The following is a 14,486-nucleotide window of genomic DNA, read 5'->3' on the forward strand; positions in this document are numbered from 1 at the left end:
CACATGATTCATGCAACTGTAGTTGCGAGCTGTCACCCTTATTTTCACATAATAATAGAGGTCACTGAAAAATAGCAATCATGTGAGTGGGTATGACAAATACGAATGTTTTCAAGAAAATACGATGGTCAACAATTATGGAACACTATACTGTTCCCAGTACCGTCTTTACCATAAGGGCACACGGGGCTCTTGTCCAGGGCCCCCATCCTCAGGGGGCCCCGAAGGACACACCAGTAACAGTATATTTGATTACCCATAATAAATAGAAGATCATAGTAGAAAAAGGGTCCATATTGGGTCGCATCGCATAATAATTGATTGTCCTAATGTAATGTTACGCATAAAACTCATTTCGCATAATTATTATTGTGCTGGAAATATTAACATTTCTGAAAAATTATAACACAAACCTAATCTAACCTACCCTATTCTACACAACCTACCTATCAGTGGCGACGCGTCAAACATATCCATAGGCAAGCCGGGGCTAATTTGGCTTACATATTTCCTTTACAACTATGCTCAAACGTCCAAAAATGGGCAAGCCGGTGGGAATCGGCTTTTATGGACGCGCCGCCACTTCTACCTATGCAAAATATTTTCTTTTCTTAGAAAAAATATGCAAAAAGAGATTTATGCATAACTTTACATTATGACAATCAATTATTATGCGATGAGATAGGATCCCGTAGAAAAATGTTAGTTTCATTCGCTTTCTTTACTTTCTAAAAGGGCCCCAAATTCTTATGTGCCCAGGGGGCCTAGCATAGTTTAAGACGGCGCTGACTGTACCTGCTGGACGCTTCTGACCATCCTTTTGACTCGACCGTATCGAAGTTACATCTTCGAAAGAATCCAAAGCCCTAAATTCACTTGAAAACTTTCTTTTCACCAACTTCTCTGTAGTCAGTCCAGAATTATCTCCGAATGCAAAATGGTTAACATCAGTTTTATTTTTCAATACATCTTCCTCAAAATTGCCGTCAGTCGTCAGTTCTATAGTTTCTTCTACATCAGTGATATTACCAAATAATGAATCGTTAAATTCAGATTCGTTCGTCTGTTCGTCAGCTTCTGTGGTGATTTCTTTAGCTTCGTTGGTGAAGTCGTTGTCAACGAAGTTTTCAGATATGTTGACGGCTCGTTTCCTTCTGTTATCGTATCTTGGTGTTCTTTTGTGTTGGTTGCGTCTCTCGGCCCTTTTGTCCGGGAAGTCGGGATCTTGTTCCGGCTCAGATTCTGCAAGTGTTATACAATTAGTTTGTCAAGGGGCTGTCTCATTTCAATCATAGACAGAGAGAATCATACTATAGTCGGACCAAAAAAAGTCTGCAGCGGATTTGGTAGCCCACGCAGTGAAAGTGTTATTTATACGTCATAATTTCATAGAAGTTTGACGTTTATGATAACACGTGCACTGCGTGGGCTACCAAATCCACTGCAGACTTTTCTTGGTCTGACTTTATCTTTGTCTTACACTAGTACTAGCACCCAAAGGAAGAGGATGATTATAATTTTCCTGGTTCATAATGACTGACAAATTGGTTTGACTAACTATTCCATTTATTTATTTTTCTTCTTAGGCTAGGTCATTTATAACATGAATATAAAAGTAAAATAAAAAAACACATAAAAAACAACAATAAATAAGTTATAAAAAACCTAACCTAGGGTGCCGCCAGCAGCGGGGCAGGGCCCAAGCTGCCGGTGGTCAGGGCTGCAGAGAGAGGAACCGGCGGACTATCCGCGCCGTGTCCAAGATCACCGCCTTCTGCATCTGACCCTTGATCCAACCACCTAGCGAGAGTCTCTCAAGATGTCGGTCGAGACTCTTCGCTATTAGACCGTTCACTGAAACGACTATCGGGACAATGATCGTCGAATCAACATCCCGCATAGCGGTTATCTCGTGAGCCAAGTCTAGGTACTTACTGGACTAACCATATTATTATTTTGTTTTTTTCATGTGTTGCAATGTACGCTTTGATAGAATAAACTGTTATTTTTAAACTTAGTTTATCTTACCCCATCTAATACCTACTTCAGAAGTTCTGACACAAAATAAGTAAAAGTATTATAGTCAGACCGTAAAAAGTCTGCAGCGATTTTGATAGCCCACGCAGTACAAGTGTCATTTTAAACGTCAAACTTCTATGAAATTATGACGGGTACATAACACTTACACTGCGTGGGCTATCAAATCCGCTGCAGACTTTGTTTGGTGCAACTATACCTACCGTACAGAAAAGACACTTCCTACAAAACCGAAGTTTGACAGTGATTCAGGGACGAATCATCCCTTTCGGTTATTTTTTTTTCAATTAAAGGCCCTAACCCTTCGGCTACTTAGGGTTGTCAAAATTCAAGTCATTATCTTATCTATGGTCGTGCACGCAAAGGGACGTCAATTTGTGTCAAACCTAATAATTGCTCGGAGCAATGCTGAGCCGAACGGAGCCGAGTTAGCCCGAAGTCAGGAGTGTCTTCCCACTGCTTCAGAGAAAAAATTAGTTTCATTTTAATTCCGCAATATGGCGCGTGATCATATTACTAGTCAGGCTTTAACTATCCATAGGTGGACCTTATGCCTTTTGTAATAAGGTTTACGAACTATCAGTTATAGTGTAAATCTTTATAACTGAGCTAGTTTACTCAAAGAGTCTCAAGAATACAATACCATTGAGTGGTAAACCACAGATTAGGATAACCACCTCGTAGTAAAAGCAGATTATAACCGCCTTGAAATGTTAGTATAGATTAACGACTCTATTTCTTTACACAGTAGACTACAAAATACACTAACAAAATAATGGCTCACAACTTTTTTTGCATTTTGCACTAGACTACTTCCCTGTCGTGGCTAAGGTAGATATGACTTTACAAAATATTATCTTTTTAGACCATTTTAACCCCATTCAACAAGGAATAAGGTTAAAAATTCAATATACATGCAATGTACTTCTAACTTATTTTGTAAGTAAACTGGTTAGCGCCTACGAGAACAAAAGCAGATAATAGGATTGTAATAAAACATTGTTACTCAGGTAAGTGAACAAGCTCAGTTCAAAAAAAATCTACTATACCTACTAGTCAGGGTTTAACTATCCATCGGTGGACCTTATGCCTTTTGTAATAAGGTTTACGAACTATCAGTTAACAGTACGGGCGATGGTACCTGAATCTTTATGTGCAGATTTCTCGTCTTCGGCGTAATCCACGTCTTCTGACAAAATACCGTCATCTCCGCCGGTGTACACGTATCTAAAATGTAATATCATTACAGACAAAGGGGCAAACTGGCTAAAACCCCGTGGCGTAGCTAGCATGGGTGGCACCCGGTGCGGAAATTGTGGGTGTCACCCCAAAATGCAATCAAAATTGTAAAATATAAGGTACTTGCACCTAATAAGGCCCAGTTTTAAGCTAAGCTTGCTCAATTTCAAAATTTCATACTTTTATAAGTGTAAATGAGTTTAAATTTCTCGCCCATGTTTGGTCTGCAAGTTCATATCAAAAATGAAAAAAATAAAAAATTAAATTAAAAGTGGGCCTTATTAGGCGCAAGTACCTTATTTAAAAAGAGTAATTGTAAATTTAGTTAAATAGCTCGGGATGTACTCCACCGCTTTCATTTTACGAATTTTTATAAGTGGCACTTCTTATGTTCACGGTCGGGTGTCACCCCTAAATGCCCCCCCCCCCTAGCTACGCCACTGCTACAACCAAATGCAGACTAACCAAGTCCACCAAAACCAGCTATGTAATCGGTCCCAAAATCTACAATGCCATCCCAAATGAGATACAAAACGTAGAAAATAATAACTCATTTTATAGGAAATAAAAAAAATGGTTAATTAATAATGCATTTAATGATATTCGCGAATTCTGTAATATTTAGATTGAATTTACCTACTCTATAGTTCGTTTTTTTTAGCATTAGAAAGAACTTCAAAGAAGGTAAGCGATCTTGACATGTCTTTTAATTGAAAAACGCTTTTTAAAAATCAATAAGTACTACTTATGAAAGCAGAAGAATATAAATGATCGTATTAGATTCATATTTGTTACATATTAGCCGTAACTTATTTTAAAAATGTGTTTTTCAATTAAAAGACACGTCAAGATTGTTTACCTAATTTCTAATGCTAAAAAAACGAGGTATAGTAATTTTTTTATTGTTAGTTATTTATTATTCTATTTAAACTGACATTGTATGATTTGAATGTTTTCGTTTTGCCCATTATCAATGGTGGAAATGTAATTAATAATAAGTGCTAATTTTATCTTTAAAATGTTTTCACGTGTAATGTATCCGTGCATTTTATAAATAAATATGAAATATGAAAATACAATCTTACAAAACAAAGTCCCCCGCCGCGTCTGTCTGTGTGTTTGTATGTTCGCCATAAACTCAACAACAGATTTTCATGCAATTTCCACCTATCAATCGTGATTCTTGAGGAAGGTTTAAGTATAGGTGTAAAATTAAGTTTGCATAAAATGTTAAAATAAAATGTTATCGAGGTTTGAATGTCAGTATTGTCCCTACTCACCCCATTTTACGGTCCATAATATGGGGCATTATCTATGAAAAGGGACCTTATTGTCAATGGCGCTTACGCCGCACAGCGTCGCGCGGCATTGTATTTTTATCGGAGCATCATTAATAATGGCGTAAGCACCATCGACAATAAGGTCCCTTTTCATAGATAATGTCACATATATGTTAAAATGTACCTGGTACTCCAGTCCATCTGTCTCGCCTCCTCTAGCCACTGATTCGCTGCGAGAGTAGTCTCTCTCACCGACCTAAAGCATAACTACCGTCATGATGTAATCTAGACCGAACGTTAAAGCTGGAAACAAATTATCGGACGCGGCTGACGGACGCGGCTCACAGCCGCGACTTATAGGTAACTGTGCAAACTATCGGAGGTAAGCCATGGACATAACCTTGAGCCTTCGGACATCCGACAGAAATCTGGCGCGCTGGATGTTCAACATTGTGCACACTTTTATGTCGCGCCCGTCAGCCGCGTCCGTCAGCCGCGTCCGATAATTTGTTTCCAGCTTAAGACTAGTAGAGATGCAACGGATAGTTGTTGGCTGGATACCGGATATTCGGCCTGACCATCGGCCGAATATCCGTTATCCGGCCGCCGAATATTCGGCCAGCGGAACTATACCTACATAACCTACATTTCGGTTTTTCAGATTCAGGTTCGTTGTACTGTTTTCTGTATAGACGTATATCTAAGAATTGGCCTTACGGGCAATAAGAATGGGGTATGAATGGGGCCAGTACAGCGGTGTGGCACCGCTACAACGCGATTTGTTGGTGAGTTAGGCACTGGTCCCACCGCGAGCTAGTAAGCTATGAGCTATCGGCTATAAACACGAACAAAAGATAAGCACTCCCGTGTAAATAAAAGAGACACGGCGATATTTATAGTTACTCGCCCAGCGGTGAGCTATAAATATCGCCGTTGGTCGCAACTAGATGCACGATTGGCTCGACTTCTGCTGAATTAGTAACATTTTTAGGGATCCATACCCACAGCCCACAGGGTAAAACGAGACCCTATTACTAAGACTCTGCTGTCCGTCCGTCCGTCCGTCCGTCTGTCACCAGGCTGTATCTCACGAACCGTGATAGCTACACAGTTGAACTTTTCACAGATGATGTATTTCTGTTGCCGCTATTACAACAAATACTAAAAACAAAATAAAATAAAGATTTAAGTGGGGCTCCCATACAACAAACGTGATTTTTGACCGAAGTTAAGCAACGTCGGGCGGGGTCAGTACTTGGATGGGTGACCGTATTTTTTTGCCTTTTTTGCATTAGGGTACGGAACTCTTCGTGCGCGAGTCCGACTCGCACTTGCCCGGTTTTTAGTGCCCGCAAGGCCCGTACTTAGGTATACGTCAATGGGTTTCTGTAAAACAACGGTGACTTACTTGATTCTCAGATGCTGAAAGAGTTTCCTTAGTTCGACGTTGATGTGTGTGGGCAGCGGCGTGTCATCTGGTAGATCCAGTCTTTGAGTGGCTTTAAAAATATATACGAAGGTCAAATACGGATAAGTGTGGCCATAGAGTCATATAAGTAAAGAATGAGTGGCAAGTTGGCAACTCCATAGGTACGCACCAAGAAAAGTCTGCAGCGGATTTGATAGCCCGCGCAGTGTGCTATTTATACGCCATTTCATAGAAGCTTGACGTTTAAAATGGCACATGCACTGCGTGGGCTATCGAAACAGCTGCAGACTCTTCACGGTCTGACTCTACATCCAGTGGCGGATTTGCAGTCTTTGCCGCCCTAGGCCCCAAGTCTTGTAGCCGCCCCTTTCTCAGCATCACCACCCATCATAATGACTACATTTAGATCAGGCGACGAAAATATATATTACAGAGGGAAATGCTTGGGACACATTTTTTACTTAGTAACTTTTTTGGACTCGTTAGGAGATGAACATATCAAAAGTAGCCCCCTACTTTTGATATTGATGATTTGGTTTGAAGGTCACATTTTTTGGTTTTTCGCTTATTATATATGTATTATATCTCAGAAACTATACGTCCTTGTGACATGATCATAGGATGATCAAAGGTTTTACGAAAAAAATAAGCAAATACTTATTCATTTTAAGTGACAGTTTTACCAATAATATTGACTTTTTATGTACCTACCTACAAAAACATTTAAAAAATCTAAAACAGAAACATAAGAAAAATTTTTTTTGCCTATCATGTTGAATAACTGCTAAACTATTTATCCTAAAATTATAAAAAATAATATTTGAGAATTTCACTATGAGCTCTTTGATTTGATTTGTAACAAGATATAGATTTAAAAACTTTATTTTTAAATTTTCACATTTACCCCCCAAAAATGGCCTCCATATTTAAAATTCATTTATTTACGTTACACGTCCATCTTTGGGTCACAAACTTACATATGTGTGCCAAATTTCAACTTAATTGGTCCAGCAGTTTCGGAGAAAATATGCTGTGACCATAGAAGTAGCATCCTATAGAAGTGGTGTGCGCGTGCCTCCGTGAGGGACAAAACATACGCAATGCGACAATATTAAAAACACGTTTTGACATTCCTGACAATATACCAAAAACAATCTTCGTAATTCGGTCGGGTTATTTGTTGCCCACCATAGCCCATACTAACAAAAAGGTGGGGAACAAACAAAAAGTGAGACTGTGACAAGGACAAGCAATAGTACTGCTTTCTCTGCTACTCCTACTGAAAGTTCTATAAGTGTATCTCGTTCGGTCATTTGGCCCCTCCCCTGTGTCTTCTCTATATTATTGTACCTCTATGGCTGTGACAGACGGACAGCCAGACGCACGAGTATAATGGTTCCGTTTTTTCCCTTTGAGGTACAGAACCCTATAAACGGGAAACAAGGCGCGAAGGAGTCAACAATATGCGAAATCGACGCCACACTAGCTCTCGCGTTCGCGGCTTCGATTGTGGAGGGCCTCCAGATATCGTGAAAATTGTAGCTTGTAGCAAATTTAACCAACTTTCATTTTGTATAATGATCATGTCGTTAGAAGGTATAGTTTCCGAGACATAAGCGAAAAACTGAAAAATCTGACCTTCAAACCTCTCTCTTCCTCCGGCTGAAGGGCTACGGCCGGGGACTTTTGACATGTTCACGTCCTAGATAGTCCAAATAAAGTTAGGTACAAAGTCAAAAATTGTGTTTCAAACATTTCCCTCTATAGGTAACTTTTTTTGAGAATTCGTTGCCTGGCCTAATTTTGAGTTATTTTTGGTTATCATCAGCGAATTTTTTGTTACAATTTGACGCCCCTAATATCTCGCCGCCCTAGGCCCGGGCCTACTGTGCCTTATGGGAAATCCGCCACTGTCTACATCAGTTTCCTTACCAAAATCACAGAATAAATAATAGTACTAGGCACAGAAGACTCACTCTCTAACAAAACGCGTCTGTTACGATCAGCACAGATATGGCAGCTAGGTGGCGACAGCGCCACGCGCGGCTTATGGCGTTCCCCATAATTGGGGTGGAACGGATGTACTTTTAGCTACCTGTAGCAAAGCGATGAAATCGCGGAGTGAGCCACGCCTGCCAAAACGCGAGTTATTGCATAGTCTACATCTAACGTCAAGGCGCAGGAGACTATGGAAAGACTTAAGAGCCAACAGGAGTGGTCATTTCTCCATACAAACGTACTCCTCATTTTCCTCCGTGGTTTTTGAAGCTAGAGCAATGATTTTTTTTAACACAGATTAATATTGTCAATATCTGTGTCGAACCTTTTGTTTTTTTTTGATATTTTTGTTTTTTAAGGTGCTAGAGCGCTTCAAAAATGGCCAAAATGGCCTAATTGACTATGCCGCACTGAGAGGCGTGGCATTCAAAACTGATATCAATTAGCCAAAAAAGCAAAACGGTCCGACACAGATAACTTCATAATTATTTAGATTTCCAAATTTGGTTACGATTGGTTAAGTTTTGGAGGAGGAAACAGAGGAGTACGAAACCTCGATTTTTGAGATTTTTACGCAGGATTTTAGGGCACCTTATCGCACTACTTTTAGGTGCCGCTTCCGTTAGCGAGACGGTTATATTTACCTAAAATATTTAAAACTCAGCTCCTGTTTCGTCTTAAGGAAATGGCATGGTATGGAGTGAAGCTTACTTCTATCGTTCTTCTCCAAGGTGTTCTCAAGTCGGAGCAGCACGGAGCCTGCCTTCCACGGCTCCAGAGTTAGTATCCGAATCTGGCGAGGTAACCCGTGGACGCGCAGCGCCGAGAACTGGAACGAACGAATGATGAACGAACGAACGAAACGAATAAATCGAGAAGACAGATTAGAAGAAAAAGAGTTCGAATAATATCCACCATGATTATATTTATAGTATATATTTTATAAATATGTGGTATTTTATATATATTTTATTTATTTATGTAGTTTATAAGTATAGTTTGCTTTTTTTATATCACTCAATAGGTATATTTCTCTTATTGAATTTAATTTATTTTTTTCAATTACTCCGCCATTTGTACATTGTTGTATATATTTCGTGCAATAACGTTTAAATAAATAAACGTTTATTAATAATTAATATAACGTTTATGGATAATTATTGGTGCAATAAAGAATATTTACTTACTTACTTTATTACAACGTTATATTTTTGTAATTTGCAAGCCTTGGCAAATAAGCGGTGGTGGCCGAGTGGATATGACGTCTGACTTTGAATCCAGAGGTCGCGGGTTCTAATCCTGGCTCGTACAGGGCTCGTGCCAATGGGTTTTTCGAATTGTACGAAATAACATTTGATATTTTCCACTAGCATTTCGACGAAGAAAAAATCGTAAGGATCATCATTTCATCTGCGAAGAAATTCAAAGGCGTATGTGAAGTCCCCAATCCACATTGGGCTAGCGTGGAGACTATAGCCCAAGCACTCTCGCGCATGAGAGTAGGCCTGTGCCCAACAATGGGACGTATATAGGCTGAATTTAATTTGCAATGAATTAACCTTTCGTATATGTGTGGTAAGTACTTAGTTAGAAATCGTGGTCAAGAAAAACCCATTATATATTTATCTATTTACAGTTTTTCTTTTGTGAGTATTATACCCGTGGCTGGTTCGTGGAATTGGAGCTCTTGTATAACATGGATACTGTACCCGCTTGTTCCTCATGCCCTGCCACTTTCTCCTGTTCAACTTGTCAGCTGAGGCTGCATAACCCACGGCTCCCACTGCCAGCGAGAAGCCACGTGGCTCTTGGAACGGGAGCTCTTGGATAACATGGATACTGTACCCGCTTGTTCCTCATGCCCTGCCACTTTCTCCTGTTCAACTGACAGCTGAGGCTGCATAACCCGCGGCTCCCACTGCCAGCGAGAAGCCACGTGGTTCTTGGAACGAGAGCTCTTGTATAACATGGATACTGTACCCGCTTATTCCTCATGCCCTGCCACTTTCTCCTGTTCAACTTGTCAGCTGACGCAGCGAAGATCCACGGCTCCCACTGCCAGCGACGAGCTATGTGGCTCATTCTCTCTTGGAACGGTAGCTCTTCTCCTGAAATATTTACACATCATCAAAGTGTGGTGGTGACCGAAGGCCGTCTGGACGCCCTAAAGATCACTCAAAGGTTAACTGGAAGAGATCCCTCAAAGGGATAAGTTCGCCTTTGTACTTCTTACTAATTGTAGGTAAGTTATTTTTAATATGTCTTTTTGTAGAATAAAGAGTTTACTACTACTATTACTAAGTACCGTTGGAGAGACGAAGTGCAGAAATACCTTAGCGAACTCGGCGCCGTCGAATGGACAGAAACGGCTTTGGACAGTATGGACAGAGTAGTATGGCGGTCTTTGGTGTCGGAGGCCAAGATCCACTACGGGTCGTTGCGCCACTGCAGTAAGTAAGTACCATCAAAAGCCCAGCCAAAAGGCTCGCGGCGGGAAGAAGTACATCAATAAGGCATGGCATTCAAATGTAACTTTCACAGGACGTTGCTGAACACCGGAAGGCGCAGCGTGGGTAGACCCCCCACTAGGTGGACTGACGACCTGGTAAAGGTCGCGGGAGTCCGCTGGATGCGGATGGCGCAAGACCGGTCAATGTGGCACTCTTTAGGGGAGGCCTATGTCCAGCAGTGGACGTCCTCTGGCTAACATGATGACGATGATGATAATGATGAGGACGTTGCTGGACTCCTTACAGACACAGTCACCACATGGGATTATTATGCCATTTAGAGTTCTTGCTAAATTGGATATTCTATATATCGTAAGTGATTTTTATGAAGTAGGGATCATCCATTAATTACGTGACACGAATTTCTAGGTTTTTTGACCCCTCCCCCCCTCCTTGTCACACTTGGTCACATTTTGCAAATCCCTCCCCACTTGGTGTGACGTCACATTTTAGGCAATTTTGTTTTAAACGAAATAGGCAATCAATACTAACTCGGCATAATTTTTTTATAAAAATAATATTTTTGGTAAAAGAAATACTAGCAATTTTATAACACAAAACCAATTAGGAACGAAAATTACCTACTTCCAAAACCTCATTATTTAAATGTACAGAGAATAAAAAAATATATATTAATCTTCGGTTACTGATGAATTAGTGATATAGTTAAAATGACGTCACAATGTTTGTGACTCCCCCCTCTCCCATGTCACAACATGTCACATTTTCTTCCCCCCCTAAACTCTCTTCTTCTCTTCTCAAAGGGTAAAACGGGACCCTATTACTAAGACTTCGCTGTCCGTCCGTCCGTCCGTCCGTCCGTCTGTCACCAGGCTGTATCTCACGAACCGTGATAGCTAGACAATTGAAATTTTCACAGATGATGTATTTCTGTTGCCGCTATAACAACAAATACTAAAAACAGAATAAAATAAAGATTTAAAGGGGGCTCCCATACAACAAACGTGATTTTTGACCAAAGTTAAGCAACGTCGGGAGTGGTCAGTACTTGGATGGGTGAACGTTTTTTTTTTGCTTTTTTTTTTGCATTATGGTACGGAACCCTTCGTGCGCGAGTCCGACTCGCACTTGCCCGGTTTTTATTTTAAATGAACATTACCCTCCAGCTGAACTCTAGAGCCGAGCAGCAGCCGATGCTGCCCGCGCACCACCAGCCCCGCCTCGAACTCCTCCTCATTCAGGGTCGTCCTCTGGCTGATATGATGATGATAAAGATAATGATGAGGACGTTGCTGGACTCCTTACAGATACAGTCACCACATGGGATTGTTATGCCATTTAGAGTTCTTGCTTGTTCTTGATTTTTATGAAGAAGAAGATTTTTATACTACACGATACACGGCCGTCGTGAACGCTGCTCGCACTGTTAGTGCTTGAGAAAGAAGACCTAGGCTCTCCGAAACATGACGCGCGAGTGACTAAAAACAAGTGAGTCTAAACCGTAAAATTATTCAATGTTAGTATGTCTCACAACAGTTTAAATTCAAGTAGATTTTTATTTTAAAAGAACATTTTACCCTCCAGCTTAATTTTAGAGCCGAGCAGCAGCCGATGCTGCCCGCGCACCACCAGCCCCGCTCCGAACTCCTCCTCATTCAGGGTCTCGTCCAAACCGAAGCCGTCGTCAGTCAGGAGTCTTCTGTGGACCTGAAGTCATACACTGGCCATTAATTGCCATAATTAGTCGTAACTGATATGGGACAGTGGTATTCTAGAGCAGGGGTCTCCAAAACTTTATACCTGAGGGCCATATTGCGCCTCAGAAACTTTCGCGCGGGCCACCGTCGGGAGGGGGGGTGTATCTGGTTGCTGCTGTTTGGAGCTGGGATTTGGAGAGCCCCGCCCTCATTACCCACTAGGCAGACCGGTCGACAAAATACGGGACAAAAACGGAACTGGTAAAAATACGGGACGTGACTCTTAAATACGGTGACAGTCCCGTATATACGGGACGTATGGCAACCCTAGCCATTGGCTAACAAACAACCATTCGCAGTCACAGACAAGACATCCTCCAGACAGAGCACAGTAGCGCTACCCCTTCTGCCACAAATATACGGTACCTAGTTTCACTCCATAATAAATGATGAAAAACCGCAAATTCATTTGCACATTTAAGATTAGACCAAGAATAATTACACCTGCGTAAATTTTTACACTAAAGATCTCCATAGGTCGTGTGCCCAAAGGCCCCCCAAATAAGGGGCATTATCTATGAAAAGGGGCCTTATTGTCGATGGCGCTTACGCCGCACAGCGTCGCGCGGCATTGTATTTATATCGGAGCATCGTTAATAATGGCGTAAGCGCCATCGACAATATGGTCCCTTTTCATAGACAATGTCACAATTATTGAAATAACCTATAGGTACAATCAATATACACAGGTGCTATAGGACAATTATATTATACTTACGTACATTCTGCACAAAGGGCCGTAATGATATCTAAATAAATGTTACAATAATGTTTATGTTTGCACAAATGTGGCTTGTCAAGGCCCAAAAATATGTTGACATGATTTTAGGGTTCCGTACCCAAAGGGTAAAACTGAATAAAATAAATATTTAAGTGGGGCTCCCATACAACAAACGTGATTTTTGACCGAAGTTGAGCAACGTCGGGTGGGGTCAGTACTTGGATGGGTGACCGTTTTTATAGATAATGGTACGGAACCCTTCGTGTGCGAGTCCAACTCGCACTTTTTTTTACTGCGACATATTATTAACTAGCGACCCGACCCGACTTAGTCTACACCGAAACCTTCCCCAAGTTTAGTACTTTTTGAGTTTATCGCGAACATACAAAAAAACACTGGGATTTGAATTGAACCCGTAACCTCCTGACTGGCCGCACGCTTTTACCGCTAGCACAGAATAAATAATACTACCGTAAAACGGGGTGAGTAGGTTTCGCGGGAGGAGTTGGGTTATGAATGGGGAGAGAAGGTTTGAGAGGGGGGTGAGAAGGGATTTTAAGGCTACTGCTACAAAAATAATGTATTCCAATTTAAAATGGGGCTATAGTAATACGCATAATAAAAAAAAATCGATCCAACAATCTTCCAAAATCACCTTTGTATGAAAAACCCTCTCACCCCAAATACGAGGCACTACGGGGTGAGGTGGGTTTTCCTCTTTATCGTCAAAGTTGTGAAATGGAACTACCCAAAATAAAATACAAACGTCCGAACCACTTATTATATACACCATTCAGTTTTTACATGTAAAAATAAAATTTTATCGAGGTTTGAAAGTCAAATTTCACCCAACTCACCCCATTTTACGGTACTGCCGTACAGAAAGGAAACTTCCTACAAAACCGAAGTTTGACTGCGGTTCAGGATCGAATCCTGCTGTCCCTTTCTAATAAATGGCACTATCCCTTACGGCTATTTAGGGTTGTCAAAATTCAAGCTATCTTATCTGTGGTCGTGCACGCAAAGGGACGTCAAGTTGTGTCAACCCTAATAATTGCTCGGAGCAATGCTGAGCCGAGCGGAGCCGAGTTTGGCCGAAGTCAGGAGTTTCGCACCCCTGCCGCTAGGCCACCAGCGCTACCTCACCACTATATTACCGACCAGCGGTCGGCAACCTTTTAGCAGCCAAGGGCCACATAGCAGTTAACGAAGTGGACGCGGGCCGCACTTTGTTAATATTTGTGACTTTATCAGACATTGTCATTTGTTGTCAATATTACATTACAAAATAATTCCAAATAGCCAGGGAGGCTCGCGGGCCGCTGGTTGCCTACCGCTGCTCTACACGATGGGCCAACGCCGGCCATTCCAAGGGACGCTGCCATGCGGTAGAATGAGATAGCAATATCACTTGCTCCCTCTAACGTATAAGGGTCGATCAACTTTTTTATGTCATATCGTGTCCCAACGATATAAAAATTTAAATCTTACAAACCGTAACAGTTTTTTAATTTATCTGGTATATTATAGTAAATTAACCAAATAATCATTCAA

The 14,486-nt window shown here is 41.1% G+C and overlaps 1 protein-coding gene across 1 annotated transcript in view; it reads right to left on the reverse strand.

The window, feature by feature from the left end:
* LOC134677857 (lysosomal alpha-mannosidase-like) overlaps positions 1-14,486 on the reverse strand; it is an 82,457-nt gene that overhangs the window by 13,282 nt on the left and 54,689 nt on the right. Inside the window, exons 22-28 of the mRNA XM_063536276.1 lie at positions 12,032-12,161; positions 9,964-10,091; positions 8,695-8,812; positions 5,965-6,055; positions 4,741-4,812; positions 3,179-3,264; positions 796-1,242 (exon numbers count right to left, since the gene is read on the reverse strand). Coding sequence (XP_063392346.1) covers positions 796-1,242; positions 3,179-3,264; positions 4,741-4,812; positions 5,965-6,055; positions 8,695-8,812; positions 9,964-10,091; positions 12,032-12,161 — 1,072 coding nt within the window. The remainder of the gene's footprint in view (positions 1-795; positions 1,243-3,178; positions 3,265-4,740; positions 4,813-5,964; positions 6,056-8,694; positions 8,813-9,963; positions 10,092-12,031; positions 12,162-14,486) is intronic.

This window comes from Cydia fagiglandana, chromosome 27, assembly GCF_963556715.1.
Source record: "Cydia fagiglandana chromosome 27, ilCydFagi1.1, whole genome shotgun sequence".
Taxonomy (NCBI): domain Eukaryota; kingdom Metazoa; phylum Arthropoda; class Insecta; order Lepidoptera; family Tortricidae; genus Cydia; species Cydia fagiglandana.